The following is a 27,550-nucleotide window of genomic DNA, read 5'->3' on the forward strand; positions in this document are numbered from 1 at the left end:
TTCCTAGCAGAAAGCAGATACTTTGTGCACTTTATGTATGAACAGAAAGTGGCTGTGGCTCAGGAGGAAGAGTGGCTTGTCTACTAACCCGAAGGCCGATCCCTTAGCTCCCCTAGTTCACATGTCAAAGTATCCTTGGACTTATACTGAACCCCGAGTTGACCCTGACACATCATCGGACTGAGACTGTGTGAGATTGTTAGGTTAAAAGTGTGTAACAATAAAAAAAGATTTGCTTACATGAATGTGTGTGTGAACGCAGAATGAGATTTTTAGTAAGAAACAGCTCCGAGGGCTTAAACTGACTGGAAAAACATTTACTAATGCCAGTCCATTTACCTCCTAGGCGAGGTGTTTGGGGCATGTCCTACTGGGAGGTTGTCTCAGGGCAGACCAAGACCTCGCTGGAGCAATTATATCTCTTGACTGGGTTGGGAACAACTCAATGTCACTCAACGGATGAGCTGGAAAAGGTGGCTGGGGTGAGAGGGTTCTCTGCTTAGACTGCTGTCTTTGCGACTCAAACCTGGAAAAGTAATAGAGGATGGATGGATGGATGGATGGATGGATAGATAGATAGATAGATAGATAGATAGATGAATCTCAGTGAGCTGCTGGAAGTGAGGAGCTAGTGTGAGTGACACAAGCTCATGTGTCTGTGTCAAACTAGAGATGGCACGATACCACTTTTTTATGTCCGATACCGATACCATAAATTTGGATATCTGCCGATACCGATATGAATCCGATATAGTGTTTTTTAATCAACAAAACTGTTTTTTAAATATCTTGCTGCATTTTGTATAAGTTCATACTCAAGTTTAAAACAACAACTACACTAAAGCTATTCTGTTATACCTGTATGCAAAAAAAAATATTTCATAGTTCAGCAATACTGATCAATCTAATAAACTTAAACCTACACCATCCTCCCTATTCTGGTATTTTAAAGAGTACTTAGCATAAATATTAAGCAACCTAACTAACAGGGTTCCAACTCCCAGCAACAACAAAAATAAATAAATAAAAAATAGGGAACCACCCCTCACGCTCCACCTCATGATGCTTAATCGACGTAATCAACCTTAATTTGATGCAGTGTGAAAAAAAATGCACGGAAATCAATTATTTTTCAAGAAATATTAAATAGATTCAACATCTTTCTTCAACAAAATTGCAGACTGCACAGATGGTACCTTCCCAAAGGAAAAAGTACTATAGCTTACTAGGGTATATATATTAGACTTAATAGTCACTATATACAGTAATGGACTTCTATACATTTTACATCAGATTAAAACTTTGGGTGTAAGATTCAGATAAATATTAAATAATTAAAAGCGAGACATTTTAAATGAGAATAAGAAAGAAAAGTATGTCTTTGTGCCCCCTTTTCCCTGTTCATGCCCTATCGGCCCCCCTGGCTAAACTTTGCTAGATCCGCCCCTGCACAGTTACAGCCGTCAGCTACGTAGAAAAAGATCCTCGAGTAGAAAGTAATATTAAATACATTCTAACAACAGCTGATCAAGCTTAAACGTGCTGCTGTTGTTCAGCCGCTGGTTTCCTCTTTCTGGTGCAAAGTGGGCCAAAAACAAACAAGAGACACGGACTCGCGACAGAAAAGCCGATCAGCTGATCATTAAGCAGTTTCATGATTGAAGTAGCAGCCGGAGAGCGAGAGGCAGTCGCTCCATATATCGCTTGTTAAGCTTAACGCAGGAATGCTTTACAAACATTCAGAGATGAACTTACACACTTGCTTTACTTCTCTCGGGGATAACTTTGTCGGAGATGAAATGCCGGGTTGCTAGCGAAGCTCCACATGCTATCCAGACCACCAACAGGTCCCGAATGCCACAGCCGCTCTATCACGTGATGCATACTGCTCCGACGTGCTAACTTCTGAGGTGAGTTACGGCGTGTTGCAAGTTTTGTGAGGTGTTTTCGTGATATTTAATGGATCGGATTACATTTTTTATTTTTCTCCGATATCCGATCCAGTAATTTAGGTCAGTATCGGACCGATACCGATACGTAATATCGGATCGGTCCATCTCTATGTCAAACTGTTAAAGTTCAGCGAAATCAACCTGAATTCACTTCTGTTTTATTGGTGAAGCACCAACAACAGGTGCCTCATGGCACCTTACTTTCATCAGCATTGACCTTTCAGCAGAAGAGATAAAATCCAATGAGTCCCTTTAATCCAGCACCTGAGGACAGATGGGAGATAAAAAAAAAACCCCATTTATTTTAACGGAAACAAACCTGGTGGAGAGCGGCTATGTGCCTCGACCAGTTGACTAAGGGTAAAGTGAAAAGAAGGGGATGTAAACAAAAGAAGTATAACATTAAACACTGCGTAGGTTGGAGGGCTTAGAAACGTGTGGTAGGGGAGGCAGATTTACCTTCAGAGAGGTATCTGTCTGGAGAGATTAGAGGAGATGAGAAAGGTGCTCACTCCATCATGGGAGGTCCTCCAGTAGCATGGGGCTATGGTTATGTAATCCAGTTCAAACTACAAGAGTAATTAAAAGGTTTTGAAGTCTAATTTAAAAAGCAGAGAAACGCCTGTCTATTCAAACCAAACTGAGCTTGTAACTGCGGTTTAATAACTGACAATTCTTTGCAGAATTGTTATAATTCAGCCACATTGGAGAGTTTTCTAGCTTGAAAAACCTCCAATGCCTGTTTAAAGTTATGGCAAAGCATCTCAAACAGATCTAGCTCCAGACTTAGAGTAGGCCACTTCAAAACCTTCATCATTTTGTTTTAAGCTATTCAGACGTGTACTGGCTGGTGTGTTTCAGATCATTTTCCTGCTAGATAACCCAAGTATGCTTCAGCTTCAGGGCACAAACTGATAGATGGACATTCTCCTTCAGGATTTAGGAGCAGAATTCATGGTTCTATTAATTATGGCAAGTCAATCAGGTGCTGAAGGAGCAAAGCTGACCTAGACCGTCAGACTACTACCACCACGTTTGACTGTTGGTATGGTGCTCTTTTTATGAAATGCTGTGTTAGTTTTACATCAGATTTAATGGACTCAAAGCTTCCAGAAAGTTCTGCTTTTGTCTCATCAGTCCACAGAGTATTTTCCCAAAAGTCTTAGTGATCATCAAGATGTTTTTTGGCAAATGCGAGATTAGCCTTTTTGTTCTTTTTGATCAGCAGTGGTTTTCTCCTTCGAACTCTCCCATGGATGCCATTTTTGCCTCTTTCATATTATTGAATCATGATCTCAGCCCTTAACTGAGGTCTGCAGTTTTTAGATGTTTTTCTGGGTTCTTCTATTACCTCCTGAATCAGTTGTTGGAGTGCTGTTGGAGTAACTTTGGTAGGTTGTCCACTCCTGGGAAGGTACACCATTGTTCCACGTTTATCCATTTGTGGATAATGGCTCTCATCATCAAGTTTGCTGGAATCCCAAAGCCTTAGAAAAGGCTTTGTAATGCCTTTCCAGATTGATTGATGTCAATGACTTTGGTTCTCAGCTGTTGTTTATTTAGATCATGGGATAATATGTTTTGAGACTATTTCGAGTCTTGATTCAACAGTTCTGACAATAATGAGTACAATGACTGGCTACCGACATTGAACATATTTTTCCACAAAACTTAATCACAGCTAATTTATAATTTTTCTTTTTTGCATCAGGGCAGGAAGGTTTGTACAGCTTTTTAATTTTAACCCTTAAAAATTAAATATTCATTTGAAAACTGCATGTTATATTTACTTAAGCTATCTTTCTCTAATATTGAACTTTGTTTGATGACACATTTAAGTATGAAAAATATGCAAAAATAATGTAATCCACCAGTTTTACCCTCAGCATTCTAGTAGATGCGCCTACGGTATCAATTTGAAAATCTTAGATTACATCCTTCTCCATCCTTCCAGGCTGGAGAAACTGATCAGGAGGGCTAGCTCTGTGGTCGGCATGAAGCTGGACACTCTGGTGACAGTGGCAGAGAAAAGGACATTAAAGAAACTGATGGACATTATGGACAATGCTGGGCATCCTCTGCACACGGCCATAAACAATCAGAAGAGTCTGTTCAGTGACAGGTTGCTTCTCCCCAAGACAAGAACTAACAGACTTAAAAACTCCTTTGTCCCACACGCCATCAGACTGTTTAACTCCTCTCTGGAGGGGAGAGGGAGGGGAAACAGGAGGACAAAGGAGGGGGGAACAACTAAGCTGTAGTGCCTCTGCACCTCACTGTACAATACCTTGTGCAATACTTTTTGTAAATAGTCAACAGTGCAATAGACTCAATACTTGAAATGTGCAATTCACTTGTATTTTTATTTTTTATTCCTATTTATTCTATTTATCCCCTTTGTATATTTTATTTATATTTGTCTCTGTATTTATATGTGTGTGTGTGTGTGTGTGTGTGTGTGTGTGTGTGTGTGTGTGTGTGTGTGTGTGTGTGTATATATATATATATATATATATATATATATATAACAGTTCTGTAACTGTAACTTTGGTCGTTGCTGTGCTTTTTTTGGAAGTCGAATTTCCCAGAGGAACCCACCCGAGGGATTAATAAAGTTCTATCTTATCTTATCTCTTATCTTATCTTCTTGAGTCACAAGATTTTCATAAAAGTTGACGTCTGACAGGTTTACAGCAGAGAGGTCAAACAAAAATTAGGAGAGGGTGAAATATTCGTTTTACAGCACCTAATCCAAATAACTATTAAAATTGTTATTTCAGCTATTGTTCTATTTTCTGACCATTTTGAGGGGATTTTGTGTGAAGGCTTTGCAAAGTACAGCCAATAAAAAATGTGGAAGAATGCCTCAAGATATAAAATGCTATGCACTTCCACATAAGAAGAAACACCGGGTCATTAATGTGATTAGGGTTTTAAATGCTCGTGTTTTCCTCTCTCCATCCATGTGTCCATGTTTTCTTTTAGTGCAAGACAAATGAAAAACTGGTGAGTGCGCAAGAATTGTCGCGTGTGGCTTTCCGTAGCGCCACGCGGAGCAGGTGGGGAGGTGCAACGCAAAGGCAAAGAGGTCAAGAGGAGGGGAGGAGAAAACCACGTGTGATCGGCACTATGTACAGCACTGTCCTTCCTCTGTAGACTTGTTTTTGTAAGCTTGTACCCCTCGTATGTCGCCAGCTAGCTCGTGACAGCCAGAGAAGAAGCTGTAGTTTGCCTTTGTTTATTTGCGTTTCATTTACAGAGACACACAAATATTCGAGCAAAGCTGCTGGGGGATTTCTGTCACAGAAACACACTGACTGCCGACCATGGTGAGCAAGACAGATGACATCCCGGCGTCAGTGCCTAACTGCAATCCGGCAGATCCCGCGGATGAAGCCCAGGATGGTAAAGGAGCAGGAAAGGCACCTCTAAAAGAGTCCTGTGGTTGTGGTAAGTCCGCTGCAGACACCACTGCTCTCATCGTGCATGCAGAATCAACATACATACAGCATGACTGAATGTCTGCTTTACTGAAGCTGTGCAGCATGCACCAAATGTGGTGACTTTCACCTCCATGCTGCGCTGTGTGACTTAAAGGTCCTCAGACCGAGCGTAGTGCTGCTGCTTTACCCCTCCATCTCTGGAAGTTTGAAGGTTCCACCTTGCACCCACCTGCTAACCAACTGTCCGGTGTTAATGCTTTTTTTCACTCGACTGGGACCGCTGCTATATTCACAGCTGGCTCGGACTTCTGCCTGACACTGCAAGCTGCTCAGGCTAACCTAAACACATTGGCCGGTAATGCTAGCATTATCTTTAGCGTGTCCCATTCAGCGTGAAGCTAGTTAGCGCTCCGGTTAGCTAGTTAGCTAACTAGCACACAGGCGCTCCTGTCGCTGTCAAAGCTGTCTCGTGCCTTAAAACCAAACGTGATCACGGGGAGCTATGGTTTTTTGAGTAAAGCACGGGGCGCCTGTGTAGCGCCTGTTTGTTCAGAGCACATAAAGCAGCAGTAACTGCCGTAGCACAAACTCGCGCTGACGCACATGTTCGGTAACTGAAGGTCACCTTCAATGGCGCTTCACACTGCTTACACGAACACGGGGGGGTCGCGCACATGCCTTCATTTTTACTGGGGGTGGTATGTGTATCACACAGCTTGTGTAGCAGACATGTTCGTCGTTACCGAGCTATAGAAAAATACGCGTGAGGTGGCTGAATCGCGAGGTGGTCGGTGTTAGTCCTCTAACCGGCCCCATCTTCACCCCCCCGTCCTGATTAGGTCGAGCGTTCCTCCTCGACCGGGAAGCGGAAGCTGGTTATAGCCGATAAGTCATGATGGTGGTGTGCGCACGGTGAGGGGGAAGGTTACTCTGATAATACGCGAGCTGGTGAGTAAAAGCTGTCAGGTGAAGGTTGTTTGGGAGCAGCGGCGGAGTGCTGTGGGTGCAGGCGGGGTTAGATTTAATGCAAGGGCTGTCACCTGGTGAAGTTTGACTCCCACAGCTCTGAAGTTCATTGCAGCCTGCCCGGACCTTGAAATGTCTCATTGCACAGTATCTGATTCCTCCAGCTGTCCGGAGTGAACCTTTGTCGGTTCGATGATGAAGAGCTGTGGTTTTGTGTGTGTGTCACTCATTATAAAATCCCACATGGAACTGCATTTCAGACGTAAACAGTGTATTAAACCATAGTTTTGAGTCATTGGGAGGGATGGGATTAGAAATGAGTTGTGGTTTTTCAGCTTGATGTTAGAGAGGCAAGAAGCTGAGATGATTTTGACATGTGCGGAGGAAGAGGAATGGATGTTAAAGATTGAGCTGCCAGGCATCCTCTCGTGTAATTAAAGCTTTCCTATTTCCAGTCGTTTAGTGTTTATTGGAGCCTGGGTGTCACATGGGCTTCATGAACATAGCAGTACAGCTCCAAGCTTTCTCCCTTCTTGGGGAAGTTGTGTCAGCACATATCTGTACTGTTGGCATCACGTGTTGCAGAGTAGCATCACAGCTGATGGCACATGGACTTTTAGTCCAGCTGTATTTTAAGCTTGTGATTTTCTTCTTTCCAGTATAACTGTAGCAGGTTCATATGTTTGTAGATGTTCTTGGAAAGCTATATCTGCTTCAGCCCCAGAAATCCAGCATTAACCAAGCAGTGTGACTTCACATGTCAGCACTTGAAGCATTTTTAATTTAAAATTACATTTTACATCCCAAACCACTCATGGACTAATCAAGAATCAATAGCAAATGTAATCACTGGGCAATGGTGACGAGGTTGATGCGTCTCAGTGAGTAGTTGTAACTAGACATACTAACAGCACGTGGCTGAGCAGACAGGTCGAGGTGAGGGTCACTCTGTGGCTTTAAGGAGCTTAATGCTCCTGTGGGTGGAAGAGTGCCCTTGCTAATCCCAGCAATCACTGACACCCTGCCTCGATTGCTCATCTCTCTTGGCATCTTCCACACCTCTGCTGTTTGTCTCGTTGTCTTTGTAGTTTGTGGCTCAGAGTTGAATGGATTTATTTATTTTTTGTCTCTACGGATATGTATATGTATAATTTCATTTAAAAAAAACAGACATTTATTGGAGCTATGGCAGAAATATGTCATTGTTTGCCGGAAGGATTTTGATTTCAGTGATCGTGTTATGGGTTGGACTCATGGATCCTGTTTGTGACTCAAGTTGCCCCCTCTCAAGCCTGCACCACAAAAAAAAGTCTCTAGCATCATTCAATGCTCGGGGAACAAATTACAACAACGGAGAATCTGCTGGCAGACTTTTAGATTTCAGTCTTTGTGTGGCCGTCCACCAGAAGGATGCCACCTTGTGGTCCATCAAACTCGATTACAGAGGGGCCTTGTGTGCTAGGTGGTGTTTTCGGTGTTGACAGGCTGGTTAATGTTGCCATGGTGATGGTGTCAAGGGCTGCGGAGTGGCTAGATGGCCGCTTGGCTGGCTTTATTGTTTATCAGCAGAAGTAGGCTAATGGAGTAAACAAGAGAGTGCAGTTCAGCACTGAGCTTTAAGTTTGAATCATTTTCAGTTTGATCTTCAGTTGTTTGTTAGTATTTGAATGTATCTAATAATTTTTTTTCTTTAAAAAAACAAATCAAAATCCTTGATCTTCATTCCTTACCGAGGACTTGGGCGTTGTACCAGTCTGAGCATTTGCTACAGTGCTTAATGGCCGCTCCTATACATGGTTTTTAATCACTGCTTTTAATTATTTGACTCTGATTAGAGCGGTTTGATTGTTCCACTGAAACGTGCCTTTCAATTACTGGTCAAGTTAGCACTGTCTAATTAGATGTGATGATACTTAATGCCAAAAGAGAAATCACAGCATTTATTTTAGGTAAACAGATATGTTTAGAGGTTTATTATAAAGTAACACATCATTACACTGTAAAACTCATATTTTGTCATATATTTCTCCACAAATAGAGCACGAATTTACAGTTTAGCTGATGAAGTAATACTAAAAGAATTAGAAGTGTCTGATTTCAGCCAGTGAATGAGACATTTTATCATACTTGTATTAAATTAAGTAGTCATTCTCAAGGATTTCTGGCAGACTTTATGATGTACACCCTGAGTGGAAAATTCACCCACTTCATTAGGTACTTCTCCTGCATTTGGGAATCTATGCACTTATAACCAGGTAGTGCATCTCTATTTTCTACACTGAAGTAAAGCAGCATGCAACATTTCCTCTTCACTGTTTTAACATTGCTTCTCCCGCCTCCTTTTGCCTCATTACCTACTTTCTGATGAACTTTAATCCCTCTACTGTAGAGAATAGGTCTGTTTTGCAATGCTTTGTCCACTGGAAAACCTCATCATTAGTCTTATCACTTATAGTGCTTTGTACTGTTGGGTTTCTGCGATGATGAATCTGATATCTACAGACTTAATCTAGCCAATTGCACGCCAACTCCCCTCTTTGTTTCTTATGAATTAATCAAAACGAAATGATCAGAGACAGCCGTTAATGTCTGTAGATCTTCTTTTGGTTAATGAAACATTAGAAAATCTGTAAAGTGCCTCTTATCACAGTCTCTCAGCTTCAGGATCCAGAGATAACCTCTTCAAGTGACTTGTTTTGTATCACTAACCATTCATTACCTGAAGATATTTAATTAAATTTAATTTAAAATGAGGCCGCAAATCAAATTTTAAGAAGCTGGACTTAAGAAGTGCAGTATTGGCCTAATACTTCGTGTTATTTCCTTCCTATCTGGTCTGTAATATTTCAGAAGTTAGTCATCATCATGTCACTTGTGTGAGCCAAAATAGAGCTCAACTCGGAGATGAAATGTTTCTGCATAGATCCCTCATTCTTTCCGACATTGTTGGCCCGCATGCTCACTCGCCCTGAAGCAGTTATGTTTGTTATTCAGAGCGTGGCCTGTTGTTCCTCTCCCATGCGCTTCTTCCACCTCTCCCCCACCGTCTCACTGCGTTCATTCCCCACCCGGGGTCGCGGTCCAGGTCCAGCCCCTCCCCTCCCTCTGGCCCCTTCTCTCCGAGTAACCCTGACATCGCGTTACCCTTGACAGGCAGCAAGGACGCGCTGGCTGGCAGCAGTTGTAGGTCAGTGAGAGAAAACATTTGCCTGATGTCCTTGCAGTGGGCCCCTGTTCCTTTGAATTAATTTAGCTCATTTTTATTCATGTCATTTTCCTCTCACCTTAACTGTTACTCAAGAAAATAATATCCATCTGTCGTCTGTATAATGAGAGGAGCTGTCAGACTTTTCTCAGCTGGCCTATTTTACAGAGAATTTACAGAGAATAATTTTGGTGGCTCTGATTTCTATAAAAAGGTAAAGCAACTGCTGGATTATTTGTCACAGTGCTGGTATAAGCAGATATCCATGTAAGTGACCCATAATTCCCTCTCGTGAATGGTGAAATCCTCCCTCGAGGCCTCCTGGCTGAGTTCCCTGCAGTGTTGCAACGGTGTAGGTTTCAGCAGGTCACTGCTGGAAACCAAGCGTTTTCTTTTCTAGACGAAGCTGGTTACTTATTGTCAAATTTCAGATAAATCATTAGTGACTCAAGTCAGTTATGATTGTCAGCATGGTCTTTTCAGTACTGTTGATGTTTGAATAAAAAGAGAGATCTGAGTGTTGAGAAGATCCCTCACGCTAATCCTCTAGTCTTTGTCGACTTCAGGGAAGCAAAACCACAGCATTGTCATGGTATAGCTGAGCTTTGTTGGCTTTGCTCAACCGTAAATAAATATTTTATAAGGATATCGGTAAGATCATCTGGGCCTGGAGGATTGCCTTCCTTATTTGTGACCTGGCTGCTTATGTGGAAGAAAAGTGAGTTAGTGTTGACATGATGGCTGAGTCACTGATGGCAGCCAAAGAGGTGCATTGTCTAAATTATGCTGTAAACAAATAAATTATAGCATAAACACAGTGTTACCCAGCAAATGGCCTCGAGGCTTTGACAGGAACGCTCCTGTATGTGGTGCAGTTGACACAATAACTACATAGTGTGGTGGTTAACGCATTCACTTGACAAGTGAAGGGTCACTGTTTTAATTCCAGCTGGAATTCGGATGCGAAGGGCCACAGTGTTGAACCCTTGTGACAAGGTAGGACCCAGCAGTAGCTTTATTATTATTATTATTATTATTATTATTATTATTATTATTATTATTGATGTGGAAGAAAGGGCAAATACACGTCTTTGTTTCATTTAAATATACTTATCCAGTTTACACAGTTTAGCATCACCAGACAGCTGTAGTACCATATGTCTGTAACTACATATAAATTCCTGTGTCATGCTGTTTGGCAAGGTGAGCTCACTTGGAGAGTGCATAACAATTGTCCCTTTGTCCTTTCAGTGTTAGCAGAATTAGCCTGTAGTGTAGTCTGTGGTGGCATTTTAGCATGTTAGCTTGATTGAGATTGTTACTGGAACAAAACAATAACCAGAAAGGCTAGATTATGTTTTAGTGATTTTTTTTTTTTTTTTTTTTTTTTTTTTTTTTTTTTTTTTTTTCAGAAGGTTGAGTTATTAAGTCAAACTTCTTCACTTGAAATGTTGACTTATGATGGAAAATATTTTTCCCCCTTTCATTAGTGGAAACAAGACTCTAACAGTTCTGAAACCGAGACAGTGCTTCTGTCCAGCCTCCTCATGACTATTGAAAAGATTGGAACTGGTTTTTATAAGTTCCCAAACAGGAAAAACACAGTTTTCAATTACTCATAAGAAATTCAAAGGAAGAATGTGCTAATACTCAGTGTGCTTACGGCTGCATTTTGTCACCAGTACGCCAAATGTCACTTTTTGGGTTACAACATTTATTTTACAATATTTTCTAATTAAGATCACACTTGTATTAAAGTGGAAAATTCAGAAAGCGATGATCAACTTTTTTTTTGTTCTTTTTTTTTGTAAATGGTTTATCCAACTAACAATTGAGTTCAATTCAATTTTTTTTTCTATAACAACAGTAGTTGCTTTGAGGACATTTATATTTTAAGGGGCATAATACAGACACAACACCAACAATCAGGCAAAGCCCTGTGAGCAAGCACTTGGTGACAGTGGGAAAGAAAAACTCCATTTGAACAGGAAGAAACCTCCAGCAGAATCAGCCTCAGGGAGGGGCAGACGCAGGTTGAGGGTGAGAGGAGAACAACAAGTTAATAAATTGTCGTTTCTGACAAAGGGAGTTGGTTGTGTTATTTTAAATAAAGCCTTAAGTAGTTGAATATTTTATTAGTAGATATGTCTTGTGACTTAACATAAAGCTTGATCTATGCACTTTTTTTCATTAAAGGGCACAGTGCAGATACAGCCATGGTAAATGGTGACAGGGCTCATGAGCATACGGAGGAGACGGACTCAAAGCAGGATGGGAATGGCGAGGCAGACGGAGGGGAGGAGTCTAACGAACAGGAAGTGATAGTGATCCAGGACACAGGCTTCACTGTAAAGATCCAGGCTCCGGGGACAGAGCCATTTGACCTGCAGGTGAGGATAAGCTGCAGTTCTTTAAGAAAACTACAGGACTTTCAAGTCATGTCTGTGATGATGTAGTTTGTAACATGAACTAAATGTTGCTGCTCCTCCTCATTTCTGTGTCACTTCATTTCTTTAATTTCTTCCCCAACATCAGGTCTCCCCCCAGGAGATGGTGCAGGAAATCCACCAGGTTTTGATGGACCGTGAGGACACCTGCCACCGCACCTGCTTCTCTCTGCAGCTGGATGGAAATGTGCTGGACAACTTTGCTGAGCTCAAGTCTATCGAGGGTCTGCAGGAGGGATCGGTGCTCAAAGTGGTGGAAGGTAAGATTCTGAAGCACCAGGGCTTGTCGTGCAAAGTTTGGACGGACTTCCTGAGAGCTGTTGTCCATTTACTTAGAAGGGCACTACATTTATGGCTATCTGTTTAAGAGAGAATCATGATGACCAAGCACTTTGGTGACGGTGGGAAGGAAAAACTAACAGGAAGAAACCTCCAGGAGAACCAGGTGGAACTCACAGTATTGGCAGGTGCAGCCTGATCCTGAAACCGTTTTATATACAAATATGTTGGTTGTCATGTTGCGGCATTATACACGTGGGTCTGCTAAGGGTTCGACTTATGTAATGGAAAAGGTGTTTCTAAAATCGGTAATCGCATTCAATTCTAATCATCATATCCATCCATACATACATATTGTCACACTTGTCAGGGGTCCGGCTAAATACAAGACGTTAACATAAAGCTAGCGTTAAATGACCCAGAGTGACGCTCAGGCCAATGTTTGAGTTTTGCAGTTAACAAAAGTAGAGATGAACATGCTCCTATTAGTGTTTAAACTCAGCCTCAAAAGCCAAACTGAAGTATTCCCCGTCAGTGACGCTGTATCTGAGGAATATGTTTCAGAGTGTGTCTGTTACCTATGCTGAAGCAGTGCAAAAATAGTCGACTTGATGATAATGTACAGAACTGGCTGGCAGGAGGCTACTTGTGTGATCTTTGCAGACACAAGTGAAATTCTTCTGTGGGGTGTGTTCTGGGCTGGTATTCCTTAAGTTATTGGAAAAGACACTTGTGCTGATATGAGCGAAAATGCTCTTGTGTTAACCACTTAATTTGGGGGACAAATTGATTTGTTGCTTAAAAACCAAAAAGTTGTGAGTAATGCAAAATTTTGAGTAGCCTCCAGCACTCATAATAGTTCAGTATACATGTTGCTTAGTTGGGTTTTAAACCACACTGTTTGTTTTGTTTCCCTCAGAGCCCTACACGGTGCGTGAAGCTCGAATCCATGTGCGTCACATTAGAGACCTGCTGAAGAGTCTGGACCCTTCTGACGCTTACAACGGAGTAGACTGCAACTCTCTCTCTTTCCTGAGCATCTTCACTGATGGAGATCTTGGAGGTATGACACTAAGGATCAACAGTTTCTTTAAAGACTGTGATTCCTGCTTACAGAGCTGGACCTTGTGTAGTTTAGTTGGACTTTGAGCACATTTGAGACAAACTCTGTTAAATTATTGATAAACCTTGTATTACACTGTTTTGAAGCGTGTGAGCGTAACAAAGAGCACGCGAGCTGAAATGCCCGTTTCTGAGATGGAATAAAATATGGAGACAAAATGAAGTTGAGGGCAGACCAGCAAGTTGGTGCACGGGTTAAAATCACACAAGGCAAACACGTTTACCATGAATATGACCTAAAACTCTTTTCAATCCTATCACCTTGCTGGTTTTCTGTCATTCAGACAAGTTGGGTTTATTTTTCTGGGAGCCTTAATGAAAGAGACACTCTCTTGCGAAGTATTTGCACTGAGAGACAGACACGCGGTTTTCTTCTCTCAGTGATGGATTTTAAAACCTACTTTGCAGTCGGGAGATAAATGAATGACTGTTGTTGGCATTAGGAGGTTTCCCCCCTGCTTCTCAGTGAAATCGCCTTTTAAACTGCTTGTATATTATTCATACGTAAGAGCTGAGGATTAAATTGTTTCAGGGGATTTTTAAGAAGGGAGCTCTGGAATTTTCACCATGCACTGCTGCAGCCTTTGCAGTAATCGAACAGCATGCAGCTTAGAAATGAAAAGCAGAAAATCTAAGACTCCCTTCTCAGTCAATGTGTTTGTTCAGACATGTCAAACTTGATCTTAAGTGGGTTGGACGAGTGAAAGTTCCCTTTCTCTCAGTCTAAAGAAGTTTTACTACACATTTAATCTCAAAGATGTGAGGAAAAGGTTAGGGTTTTCTGCATAATGAAGAAATGCTGCTGCAGTAAATGAAAGAAACCTGTCAGCGTGACAGAAAAAGTTCCCGTAGCCGTCCATTGGGATTGAGTCTTTGCCGAGCCGATTCTGAACCCTGAGCCTTATGTTTTACACCCTTGTGTTAAGCGATCAACAGATGGTTTTAAGAGTGACTGAATAAGGTTTATGTGTTCACATTAGTCCTGTGTGTGTGTGTGCATGCATGCTGTTTTATTCAATAGAAATCCACCAATTTTCCTTTCTTGCTTCTTCCTTTGCTTATAGAAACTGGAAAGCGGAAGAAAAAGGGCAGCGAGATGGAGCAGATAGACTGCACCCCTCCAGAGCACATCCTGCCCGGCAGTAAAGAGCGCCCCCTTGTGCCCCTCCAGCCACAGAATAAGGACTGGAAGGTGAGGAAGGCATTTAGGGACTTAAACGGGGGAAGTAAGTTTGGCTTTTAAACTTGAGATTCATCCTCTTATTTTACGTGCTCCACAGCCCATGCAGTGCCTGAAGGTCTTGACCATGAGCGGGTGGAACCCTCCACCTGGAAACAGGAAGATGCACGGCGACCTCATGTACCTGTACATTGTGACTGTGGAGGAGCGCCATGTCAGCGTCACTGCCTCAACACGCGGCTTCTACCTCAACCAGTCAGTTGATGTTTGGGCCTGGTGTCTCCTTACAAGCTCTGTGTTCTTACTGCAGCTGACTCTCTGCCGTTAAAGTGCAGTTTAAGCATTTGGCAGCACCGTTTCTGCAGCGTGTATTTATAATTCAAGATGCCATTAGGTGAAGACATTTGGCAGCAGTTAGTCTGCAATTAGGTGATGTAAGAAGCGATGCTGTGAGTCAGCTCATTATAGTTGGCACATTTTCTCCTGTAGTGTTTTTCCTTAAAATAGAACAGGAAATGTTGATGCAGTTTGTTTAGGTGGACAGCCTGGAAACATGTTGCATTGTTAGGATGAAGATTTTTTTTTTTTTTTCTTTTTGTATGTTTTCTTTTTTTTTTTCCCCTTCCAGCTGTTTTCTCAGTCATAAGCTTGCTTTCATGTATTAGTGCTTTGTAGTGTGGCGGGGATATTTAACAGCAAGTTTGTTTCTTTTTCGTATTTTTATATAGATGCTTTTTCTCCATTTAGCAGGCTGCAGATGATGAACTCGGCTATATTAGTGTGAACCATGATGATAATGTGCTTGTGTGCTTTTCAGGTCTACTACCTACACCTTCAACCCCAAACCAGCTAATCCCAGCTTCTTGAGCCACTCTCTAGTTGAGCTGCTGAGCCAGATCAGCCCTGCCTTCAAGAAGAACTTCACCGCCCTGCAAAAGAAAAGGTGAAAACATTTCATTCTTTTACTTACCGTATTTTCCGGACTACAAAGCGCACCCGGATATTAGCCGCACAAGCTAAGATCAGGGAAAAATCCTGTTTTCTACATACATTAGCCGCACCTGACTAAAAGCTGCAGGTGTTTCAATGTTGACTTATCATATGTAAGAGAATATGCACAAAGCGAATTGTCAGGAAAGAGATGGCTGTTTGGAGACACACCCCTTTTATTAATATTTTGAAAAACAAGTTATGGGTACATATTTGCATAACTTTTTAGGTATATGTACAAGTAGCGGTAATTACAAGTACGAAACATGTACTGTGCTTCATAAATGAGTAACAAATGTAGTACATAACAATAACCTACAGCACACCAGAAAAATAGATTCGGCCTACCTTTTAGGCTCAGGTGCAGTGACACGGCTTTAACAAGAAGAAGTCAGTCATTCACCATCTTTCTCTTCTTCCTGCGCACTAAAACCACCAAAGTCCTCTTCTCCAGTGTCGGAAACGAACAGGCTCAGGATGGCTTCATCATTCACTCTCCGCTTCTTTCCTTCGTTGTCACTTTCAAAACCAAAGAAATCCTCATTGTCAGTGTCAGAGTCGAACACCCTCAGAAGGGCCGTGACGGTGTCCTCCTCTCCATCATGCAGCAGTCCAGCCCTTCAAAATCCGTTGGTGATCGTGGATGCTTTCACACTTTTCCACACTGTCAGATTCCACTGGTGGAGTTGGGCATAACATTGTACGGCACTACGTTGCCTGGCGGACGGACATGTGACCAACATACCACTCTTGAACCCCGATACTATGTGTCTGATCACATACGCTTCCGCCAGGCAGCGTAGTGCCGTACAACAGCGGAACAAACAAAACAAATCCTCTTACGATATCACAAAAATCACGGACAATCCATAGAAAAGCCGCACCTGACTAAAACCCGCAGGGTTCAAAGCTTGTGCAAAAGTAGCGGCTTATAGCCCGACAATTACAGTAATTTGTTGTTCTCACTTGCCTTGATGCTGATTGTGAGCTGTTTTCTTTTTTTCTTTTTTTTTTTTTTTGTCCCCTCCAAAGGAACAAAAGTCATTTTTTTGACCTCTACTTACTTTGCACTTTTGTTCTTTCACATTCGGGGACAGCAGTTGAATATCTTATAACAAATGAGTCTTTGCAAATAAAAGTTGTATATCAAGACTGTGATTTTCATCAGTTATTAGTTTTAGGACCCTCTCACAGCAAGCGAAAAATGATATTTGCAGCTAAATTATGAACCATGGAAATTATGGTTTCTCTTTTACTGCTGCAGAGTCCAGAGACACCCGTTTGAGAGGATAGCCACGCCTTTCCAAGTATACAGCTGGACTGCTCCGCAAGTAGACCATGCAATGGACTGTGTTCGAGCTGAGGACGCATACACCTCCCGCCTGGGTTATGAGGAGCACATCCCTGGACAGGTCAAGGCGCTGAATCCAGCAGCAGATCATCAAGAGGAATGATTTCAAGTTTTTTCCAATATTAATTTTCTTGTTGTGCATCTAGACCAGAGATTGGAACGAAGAGCTGCAGACTACCAGAGAGCTGCCCCGGAAGAACCTGCCTGAGCGGCTGCTAAGGGAGAGGGCTATATTCAAGGTTTAAAGTCTTACTTTCTGCAGCTCTTTAATTAGCCACCTTGTTGCTTATGCTGATGCTAATTTAATGTGAAACCTTTTACTTTCTGCAGGTCCACAGTGACTTTGCGGCAGCTGCCACTCGAGGTGCCATGGCTGTAATTGATGGCAACGTAATGGCCATCAACCCTGGTGAAGAAACTCGGATGCAGATGTTCATCTGGAACAACATCTTTTTCAGTCTGGGCTTCGATGTGCGGGACCACTATCGTGAGCTGGGGGGCGATGCGGCCGCCCACGCAGCACCCACCAATGACTTGAACGGAGTACGAGCTTACAGCGGGGTGGATGTGGAAGGTCTTTACACTCTGGGAACTGTAGTGGTGGACTACAGAGGCTACCGTGTCACCGCCCAGTCCATCATCCCAGGTATCCTGGAGCGTGAGCAGGAGCAGAGCGTCATCTACGGCTCCATTGACTTTGGGAAGACTGTTGTGTCTCACGGCAAATACCTGGAACTGCTGGAAAAGACCAGTAGGCCACTAAAGGTAAGAAGCGTGACTGTGTGACAATAATAAAGCTGACTCGTGTCTACATACAGATACTGTGTATGTTTTGTACGTTAAATTTTAGATCCAGCGGCACAGCGTGCTGAATGAGAAGAATGACACGGTGGAGCTGTGCTCCTCTGTCGAATGCAAAGGCATCATCGGGAATGACGGCAGACACTATATTCTCGACCTCCTTCGCACCTTCCCCCCTGACCTCAACTTCCTGCCTGTGGATGGAGTAGAGCTGTCTCCAGAGTGCCAGCGTCTAGGCTTCCCCCGCCAGCACCGCCATCGCCTGGCCTGTCTACGCCAAGAGCTCATCGAAGCCTTTGTTGAGCACAGGTTTGTGTTGTTGTTGTGCAGCAATAATGAGCTGTTTTCTAGAAACCTGTGCTGATTATATAGAAGTGACTTTGCTACTTTTTCTTGTCTTCCTCTTCAGATATCTCCTGTTCATGAAGATGGCAGCGTTACAGCTGATGCAGCATAAAGCCAACAGGGACTCTATCAAGACTGACACACCCGCCATCACAGAAACCTCAGAAACACTCGCAGAGAGCAAAGCCGACACGACCCAGACAGACACAGCACAGACCAATGCCACAGATTCCTCTAAAGCAACAGACATCTCCACAGATAGCACTAGCCAGACAGACAATGCTTCCACTGCTGCCTCACAAACAGGAACTGACAGCGAAGAGAACTCCTCGAAGCCCACAACAAACGGGCCTGTAGACCCCACAGCCACCCAGAACGGGGAATGCAAGGGCCCATTGGAGGGTAAGGAGCTTGAGGAAAGTATTCCAGGATTAGCTCAGGCCAAAGAGCTAGCGGAGACCTTAGTTGCCGAAGATGGATCTAGTATTGGTACGTTTAGAAACACCGCCGCGCCCACCCCCCCCCCAAAAATTGGGGCCAGGACAATACAGAGAGAGCTACTCTGGTGGATAACGGCTTAGAAAAAAGAAATGGATCAATAGAACTCTAAAATTACTGGATCATAGTGTTTTCTTTCCACCTGAGTAGCTGTTCCCGTTCAGTCCTCAGCCTGCAGCAGGGAATAGTGCCCCCCCCCCCCCCCCGAAACAACCTATTCCCAGCCTGTGATCCCTTTGCAGCAGGATTTGACCCAATAACTCCATAATCGGGTGCTGTGTTGATTAATCCAAAGGTGCTTTGAAATGCAGAAATAACCTTGTGGTGCGTGATTTGTGTAATCTGTGTGAGCCAATCATAGAGCGAGGGTTTGTGGTCCTGATCGAATGGTGGTGGGTGCTCTGCTGAGACCAGGGTGAAATAAACTGGACTGCTGTTGTGTATTGATGTGTGAACAGATAGTTTGAGGTGAAAGAACAGTTCAGATCAGAACTGATCTTTACACATTTTGACATGACCTGTCTGACGTAATCACCTTTAACATTTCTGTATTTTTATTTTTATTTTTATTTTTTTGTCTTTGGTCCCAAACACAAACAGACCCCAAAAGCCGTGAAGTGGTCCTGAATGCCTGTAAGGCAGTGGGCTCCATCAGCGACACAGCTTTCGATATCCGCTTCAACCCTGATATCTTCTCCCCAGGTAACATGATGATTCCTATTATATGGGTTATTAGAAACAAATAGCTGGGAAGTCAGAAATGATCTTTTCCATGAACATTGTGTGAAGCTTTTAAGTTTTGGAAGTGGAAAACTAGAGTTGTGGAGACACTACCACATTTGATTCCCGATTACTTCAAAAGTGAATACAACAAAAAGCAATGATTGTGTTTGTGGTGTTGAACCAGGAGTACGGTTCCCTGAAGAGAGCGCAGACGACATCCAGAAGCAGAAGCAGCTACTCAAAGACGCAGCTGCCTTCCTGGTTTCCTGTCAGGTCCCAACACTGGTCAGTGACGCTTCTGCTCCCAAACATCCAGCTGAGTTGTCTTGGTGTGTGAAGAGTGTGGATTCAAATAGTTTTTGCCTTTTATTATAAGGACATCACGATCATGTTAAACTCCCCGATGAAGGCTTGTGTGTGGCTAAGGAAATGAAGGCCCAGGTAGTGTCTAACATGAAATGATTAAAGCATAATGTGTTCTGCTTAAACTATTCACCAACTCTGTTTTTGCTTTTCCGGTGTATAAAACCTTTGCAGCTGGGAGACTCTTATAGAGAGAGTCAAATTTAAGTTTTAATTGTAAACTACTTGGGGGGGAAAAAATTAAATTTCACGACTGCAGGGATCAGATTAGTAGGACCTCCTATATTTAGCTGCCATAGAAGATGTCACCACCTCGCACTACCCCAAAAGACTGCAAAACATCATCAGGACTGCTCTCAGTCCTGGTCATTGTATGAACTGTTACCCTTTGTCTGATGATAATTCAGAGCATGCGTTCAGATATGCTACTTCTGTTTTTGTGGAAATTTAAAGCATATTTATGGTATTTTATTAGTAGTTTTCTGCACTTAACTGTTTTTATATTGGACTTGTGCGCCTAATTTCATTGTTACAATGATAAGTCTGTTCGGTAAATGCTTGCACATCAAATTATCACGTAGGGTTGTCTGTGTCTGAGTTTAAAGCCATGTTTGTGTGTTTTCATAACCAGGTGAAGGACTGTTTGGACCACAGCGCTCTGCCCATGGATGGAGCCTCACTAACGGAGGCTTTGCACCAGAGAGGCATCAATGTTCGCTATTTGGGCACAGTCCTGGAGTTTATGGAGAAGACTCCTGCCAAAGCCCAGCTGGAGCACATCTATGTGAGTCTGATTCCTCAAATCTGACCAATAGAATCAGCACACAGTTTAAATTTAAAAAAATAAATAAAATTCTTCTTGTTTTTTTTTTAGAGAATAGGAATAACTGAGCTGATCACCAGATGTGCAAAACATATATTCAAGACGTACCTCCAGGTTAGTTAAATTTAATGGTGCAACATTTTCTGCTCTCTTTTAAAGACATCAACGAGCTGTTGTTTATTTTCATCTGTGCTTTTTTTCCTGCAGGGTGTAGAGCTGTCTGCACTCTCTGCTGCTGTGAGCCATTTCCTAAACTGCTTCCTGAGCTCCTTCCCAGACGCCGTTGCCCACCTGCCTCCCGATGAACTGGTGTCACGCCGCAAAAACCGCAAACGTCGCAACAGGGTCCCCGGCGGTGGCGACAACACGGCGTGGGCCAGCCTGACACCGAGTGAACTGTGGAAGAACATTGCCTCTGAGGCCCAGAGCTATTATCACTTTACCCTACAGTGGTAAGGACCCCACCTGTTAAACTCAAACAAATGTAGAGACTTTGTATGTATTTCTAAATAAAACCTATTTACTCATTGCACAGTGAAAGTGTCGACCAAGTTGTGGAGAAATTCGGCCTCCAGAAAATCACTCTGCTCAGAGAAATTTCAGTCAAAACTGGCATACAGGTAACTCATTTACAATGTAGTGACTGCACCCTCACTTTACCGAATGGTCATCACATCCTTTCTTAGACTTGTGTTTTATTTGACTTTTAGATCCTGATAAAGGAGTATAACTTCGACAGCCGCCATAAGCCTGCCTTCACAGAAGAGGACATCCTGAACATTTTCCCTGTGGTGAAACATGTAAACCCCAAAGCCACAGATGCCTTCCACTTCTTCCAGAGTGGGCAGGCCAAAGTGCAGCAAGGTGACGTTTGCATGCTGTGTAAAAAAAAAAAAAAAAGTTTTTTCAGAGCATTAACCCTTCTTCCTTTTGTACTAATATATCTAAATTAATCATTATACTGCCCTCAGGTTTCTTGAAGGAAGGATGTGAGCTGATCAACGAGGCTCTTAATCTCTTCAACAACGTGTACGGAGCCATGCACGTAGAGATCTGCTCCTGCCTGCGCCTGCTGGCGCGCCTTAATTACATCCTGGGAGATCACCCTGAGGTAGGCACAGATGTGCAATGCTTCCTTTTATTTATATATATATATATATATATATATATATAAGCTCATGCTGATTTTTTTTTTTTTGTGGTGCTGAATGGCTCTTTTTGTTTTGTTTTTTTTTTTTTGTTTTTTTTTTATATTTATTTACCTGCAGGCTCTCAGCAATCAGCAAAAGGCTGTTCTGATGAGTGAAAGAGTCCTTGGCATCGAGCATCCCAACACAATTCAAGAATATGTAAGCTACCAGATGGAGGAGGAACTCATGTTTGTCATGTTGACCATGTTTAATATCCTTCTAAACTTGTTTGTTCCTTTCATTTGTCAGATGCACTTGGCCCTGTACTGCTTTGCCAACAACCAGCTTTCGACTGCCCTGAAGCTTCTGTACCGCGCTCGTTACCTCATGTTGTTGATTTGTGGGGAGGACCACCCTGAGATGACTCTGCTGGACGTGAGTGCAGACTTCGCCTGCTGGCTTTAACGTTATTTCTCATAAGGTGGGGAAAAAGCAAAATTATTGAACTTTGTTCCTGACTTCCTCAGAGTAACATCGGGCTGGTGCTGCATGGAGTCATGGAGTACGATTTATCTCTGAGATTCCTGGAGAACGCTTTGACCATCAACACAAAGTACCATGGACCTCGGTCCCTCAAAGTAGCCCTCAGGTGGGTAGATTGATTTATTCATTCATATGCATTAGAATAAAAGTAGTAATGGCATGATGGTTTGTATTATAACTGCCTTATTGTTTTTCCAGTCATCATTTGGTTGCAAGAGTTTATGAGAGCAAGGCTGAGTTCCGCTCTGCACTGCAGCACGAGAAGGAGGGTTACACCATTTATAAGAACCAGGTATGCTCCACAGCAGTTCATACACTTTAACTTTACCAGTTGTGATGAAGCAGTTTTTTTCTAATGTTTTTTTCCTCCTGTCAGATGGGCGAGGCCCATGAGAAGACCAAGGAGAGTTCTGAGTATCTGAAGTATCTCACGCAGCAGGCTGTAGCTCTGCAGAGAACCATGAATGAGATCTACAAAAATGGCTCTAACGCCAGCATTATGCCCCTTAAGGTAAATGTTCCAAGTCATTTTGTTTTTTTGTGCTTCCAGCTGATTATGTCCAAATGTTCAGTGCTGATGGCTTTTTTTCGTTCCCCCCTTTCCCCCCCCTCTGATTTTCTAGTTCACTGCACCCAGCATGGCCACCATCCTGGACCAGCTCAACATCATCAATGGCATCATCTTTATACCTCTCAGGTAGACGCATAAAGGAGCATTACTGCTCTTTGTTGCTTGTATATGGGTTGGTAATCTCACAACATGCAGGAAGTCAGTGGCTTCCTCACACATTAAACTGTGGAACTGAATAAATGGGGAAATTATTTGGTTATTAGCGTAACCCTGGTTCTCCGAGAGTGTTAAGATTGCATTTCCAATCTTTGCTTTAGTTAGGATTTTATAGAAATTTCACTCTTTTGGGTCACTATACTCACTTCCTATATTTGAATTAATCCTTCCCAGAAAATGGCCATTAGAGTACTGTGCAAAAGTCTTGAGCTACCCCTGATTGCTTTGTATTTTGCTTCCAGGGTGTCACACTTTCTAGTATTATTTTTAAAGTAGTCTTGAGCCATAGTTCTCCAATTTTTCCACAAATGCTTTGACTTAGGATAATAAAGTGTTAAACTACACAGGCTGTGTGGATGTATGTGTGCCTATACAACCATAAATCCTGCAGACAGAAATCTGTGTGCCTGTTCTGATATTGGACCACATCCTTTCTAGTAAATAATGACTTATAATTTAATTTCATTCCACCTCATGTAAACATGTGATGCAAATGACAATAAAGCTCCTTGAGATGAAGGTGTGGTTAGTGTGTAGCTCTGGGAGCATGTCTGTGACATGAATGGGGATAATTATAGGCTCAGGATTTCTTCTATCTTAGGGAGTTGTGTGTTGATTTTTCTTCTCTTTTTTTCAGCCCAAAGGATCTGGAGAACCTGAAGGCAGAGGTGCAGAGGCGGCAGCAGCTGCAGGAGCTGGGAAAGAGCGAGGAGCCTGCTGAGGACCGCTCACTGGAATTGGAAGACAAAATTCCCATCGATTAATATTGAGTAGTGGCCAACACAGCTATTTTCTGCTATGGGAGAGAAAGACGGGCTGTGATGGATGAGTCACAAAGCCTGTGGACCCGAAAGCCGAGCAGTCTAAATCAACATAAATAAATGAGAAAAATATAAATAAATAAAAAAGAGGGAGGGGAGGGGTCAGGGTAGTCCAGACACAGACTGATGAACTGTAGGAGAAAGGAATACTGAGCAGGAATTTCCTACAAAGTAGGGATAGAGGGGAGGAGAAAGTACAAACCATGTAAAACCACAGTACCGTGCAATCTGAAAATCCTGAGAACCTGGTGATGAAGCCCTAGAGCGTGTTGGCTGTGTTAGAATTACGATGACTATGAAACGAGGGTTTCAGCCGGGGGCGGGAGACCAAGAATGACCATGACATTTTATACCAGAGCCTTATCCACTCTACCATAATCCCCCCCACACACAAGCCATTCTTCTTCTCAGCTCAAACTTTCCACAGCACTGTTGGCCCAGGACCATATTCTGCCCCCGTCATTGCCTAAAGAGCCTCGAAGATCCTCGGGCAAGTAGCCACCGGCTCGTGGTGGATCCTACCCTGTCCTTGAACTCAGGGGTACTTTCTATTGTGCACTAAGACCAGAAAAGACCAGTTACTAAATTTGCCATTTTTCAAGTGGGGCTTCTGAATGTAAACTTCCCTTGTTAGTGGCTCATTGAGCCGCCTTGCAGCGAGCACCCATCATTCACACGTGTCCTCAATAATGAACTAATTTGATCTGTCATTTGTACTTGAGACATCCCGGGAGGGTGCATGCTGTATCCTCTGGTTCCCGTTTCTCCAGCGCAGTCACAAATTAGCGAGCTCACAACTAATCATTTAGGTTGATTTTATTTTTATTTTTTTAATTTCTTTTTATGGATTATTTTTGTAAAAGTGCACAGGGGGGGGGGGGGGTGGGTAAGAAGGAATTTTATTGCCTGTTCATCATCAGTTAATTTAAAGCCATGTCTGTTTTATAGAAAATGTATAGAAATGGAAAAACGATGTATAAATCTCTATTAGACAAGTACTTGATTGATGTGTATGGGAAACACAGATTTGAACAAAAAGAAAACGTCCACCTTAAGCAGTAGAGATATATATATATATATATATATATATATATATATATATATATATATATATATATATATATATATATATATATATATATATATATATTAGTTAGCTGTGTTCAAATATCTATTTTTGCACAGTGAAAGAATATGTGCTTGTGTGTTTGACAGTGTGCGTCTTTGTGTAGTCTGACATCAAATCTGTTGGCCGGGGCTTTCCTCGCATAGTTTGAATAGAGGCTGAGAAAACATTGGCTTTCCAAATCTTTAATAATTCTGCACATGGTAAACTGGGTTCTTTTCTGGGCCCCAAAAATCCGCTGATATACTGAAATTGGTACTGAAATTAACCGCATCGCTTCTCGACATCGGCAGTGATGACAGACTTATCGTTGCTGGTTGTTTATTTTTATTTTTCTTCTCGTTATGTGATTTGTTATTTTCTTCATGTGTAACGGAGCCGAATCCCAGACAGGAGCGAGCAGTAAGCAGTTTTAGTTAACTTTCTTGTGCTGTGTGTCGACAGGTACACGGCGTCACCAAAATTAGGAGAGGGGGGCGTGGGGGGGAAAGGAAGGGCTGCCTCAGTGATGTACCAAAAAAGACTGATAAAGGCTTGTTTTTGCTGTAAACTTAATGTTTTCCCTCTCATGGAAAGATGTGAGTGATTAAAGCAATAGAGCGATGATGCATTTTTTTTTAAAAACATTTTTACTTGTTGGAAGTTTGCCTTCTTACTGTACTGGAAGAATGATGTATACAAAACGATGAAAGATGAGTTCTTCACACCAGGAGATGAGGTCACTACAGTGATTTCCAGATTGCTCCTGAACCAACAACAGCTGAGCATGTGCCTGTTCTCTATCCTGAATGGAAACCAGCAGGATGATGGCTTTAAAAAACAAAACAAAAGCTGACATAAGCCTTGTGATTATGTCTTCTGGTTTTCTTGTATTATTATTTTCTTCCCCACCTACTCTCCAAGTGGCATTCAGCAGTAATACAGACAGTGTCCATAAGGTGGCACTCTAACATTCTTCTGTATGTGAAGGACAAACGTTTGACCTACATGACAGGAAATGTCACGGTGCAAGTTCAGATATACACATGCTGTATTTGATTTAGAAAAGTATGCTCATGGACTTTAGAAACATACATCTCTTCTAGCATAGCCAGATGTACTGGAAATGCATTAAACTGCATTACTGTAAACGTTACATGAGATTCTGATTAATTTTAAAATACCAATAAGTTTTTACATTTAGCAAGGATGTGACAACTTTAATTTTTAGCACATTTGTAGTTCTACCTGCTGTTAAACGTGTTGTAAAATGTTTGCAGCAGAACATTTAATGATCTGACGCTACGATAGTTTATGAAACTCCCTGAGAGACAGGAAAATGTCTACAGAGATGCTCTGCTGCCCTTTCAACACTTAGCTTTTTGCTTTAGTTGGAGACATCAGTCTGACTCTGCTGTAGGTTCTTTCCTGAATGCTGTAGATGTTTATTTGAGGTTATCTCCAGAAGAGGGGGGGCAAAGTGTAATAATATAAAACTATGAAGTGTATTCATTCACACATATTTTGCAGAACTTTGCATTTTTTGTTTTACATTCAAATTGCAAAGCAGGTCATGAAGAATGAATGTTTACTTAAAGGACAAATACTCAAAGATTAAACACTGAACTTGCTCATATGGGCTCTGTGCAAAGTAGCTTTTTAAAGTTAAAAAGAGCTCATACTATCTTATAAAAAAAAATAAGAGTGCTGTGAAAAGAAGAAAAAGGCAAATATCTATCCTAAAATATGCATTTCACTGCTCCTGGTCATACTGCAATACTGTCTTTGTGTGGCTGTTTGAGGGTTTTGTGTTCTCTCGCTGATGAAATCTCTTCTCCACAAAGACTTCTTAAGCCTAGTGTTTGAGTCTGCTTCCCCTGATGGTGTGTGGTATTTGTGTGTGTTGCTCTTTACAAAATCTAATTATTTTTTGGTCTGAGTATGCTTTTATATTAAAAATGGATTAAAATAAAACTAGTGAAAGATCTGTTCGGATTTTTTATCAACTTTTTTATATGTTTTTAATTTGTTTTATAACAAGTAGCCAGTGCAGATGTGAAAAAGTTTTCAAGGACTCGACGCAGTCCCATGGAAACACTAAGTACACCTAATGTATACATAGCTCTTTAGTGTGCTCACCCCAGTATTTCAATTAGGTTGAGGTCTGGACTTTGACTAGATCATTGCAACACCTTGATTCTTTTCTCTTGTTGCATGACACCAAGTGACGCTTCAGCTGTCATACAGATGGCCTCGCATTTGACTCTACAGACTACTTAGGTATTCAGAGAACTTCACGGCCAATTCAGTGACTGCAAGGTGCCCAGGTCCTGTAGCTCTGAAAAAAGCCCAAGTCATCAAACCACCACCGGCATGCTTGTTGAACTCATATGAGATGTTTGTGCTAAGTTGTGCTTGTCTTGTCTGTCCAAAGGACGTTCCCAAAGTTTTGTGGGTGTTCAGATGCAGCTTTGCAAAACTAAGGCATGTTGCCATCGTCTTTTTTAGAAAGAAGTCTTTCTTCTGGCAGCACAACACACACTTGTTCAGTCGTTTCTTAATTATGCACGAACTGCATTAACTTTCACATTTAACTTGCGAACTGACTTGCGAACAGCTCAGACTCTTGAGGCCCATAGAGTCTGAGCTGTAGGGTTCTTGATTTTTCTTTGAAGG

The 27,550-nt window shown here is 42.1% G+C and overlaps 1 protein-coding gene across 3 annotated transcripts; it reads left to right on the forward strand.

Annotated features, from left to right (window-relative positions):
- Positions 1-5,028: 5,028 nt before the first annotated feature.
- cluha (CLUH binding protein of NUMT mRNA a) lies at positions 5,029-26,848 on the forward strand. Of its 3 annotated transcripts, none has more exons than XM_085379361.1 (27): positions 5,029-5,402; positions 11,763-11,956; positions 12,102-12,273; positions 13,212-13,355; positions 14,479-14,606; positions 14,695-14,849; positions 15,412-15,537; positions 16,849-16,996; positions 17,082-17,174; positions 17,266-17,700; positions 17,786-18,045; positions 18,146-18,570; positions 19,180-19,281; positions 19,487-19,587; positions 20,297-20,449; positions 20,540-20,602; positions 20,696-20,940; positions 21,024-21,108; positions 21,199-21,352; positions 21,460-21,599; positions 21,757-21,837; positions 21,928-22,053; positions 22,146-22,267; positions 22,360-22,453; positions 22,538-22,672; positions 22,785-22,858; positions 23,586-26,848. In XM_085379361.1, exons 1-27 carry the CDS (start codon positions 5,279-5,281, stop codon positions 23,710-23,712), a joined length of 4,206 nt encoding a protein of 1,401 aa, XP_085235487.1. In that variant the 5' UTR covers positions 5,029-5,278; the 3' UTR covers positions 23,713-26,848. The 3 variants fall into 3 exon arrangements, with proteins under 3 accessions (XP_085235487.1, XP_085235488.1, XP_085235489.1); XM_085379362.1 differs by having other exon boundaries at positions 18,146-18,483; XM_085379363.1 differs by lacking the exon at positions 5,029-5,402 and adding an exon at positions 6,226-6,343.
- Positions 26,849-27,550: the final 702 nt, after the last annotated feature.

The sequence above is a fragment of the Rhamphochromis longiceps genome, linkage group LG14 (assembly GCF_057381845.1).
Source record: "Rhamphochromis longiceps isolate RC_006_pf linkage group LG14, R_longiceps_female_GT1.1, whole genome shotgun sequence".
Classification (NCBI taxonomy): Eukaryota; Metazoa; Chordata; class Actinopteri; order Cichliformes; family Cichlidae; genus Rhamphochromis; species Rhamphochromis longiceps.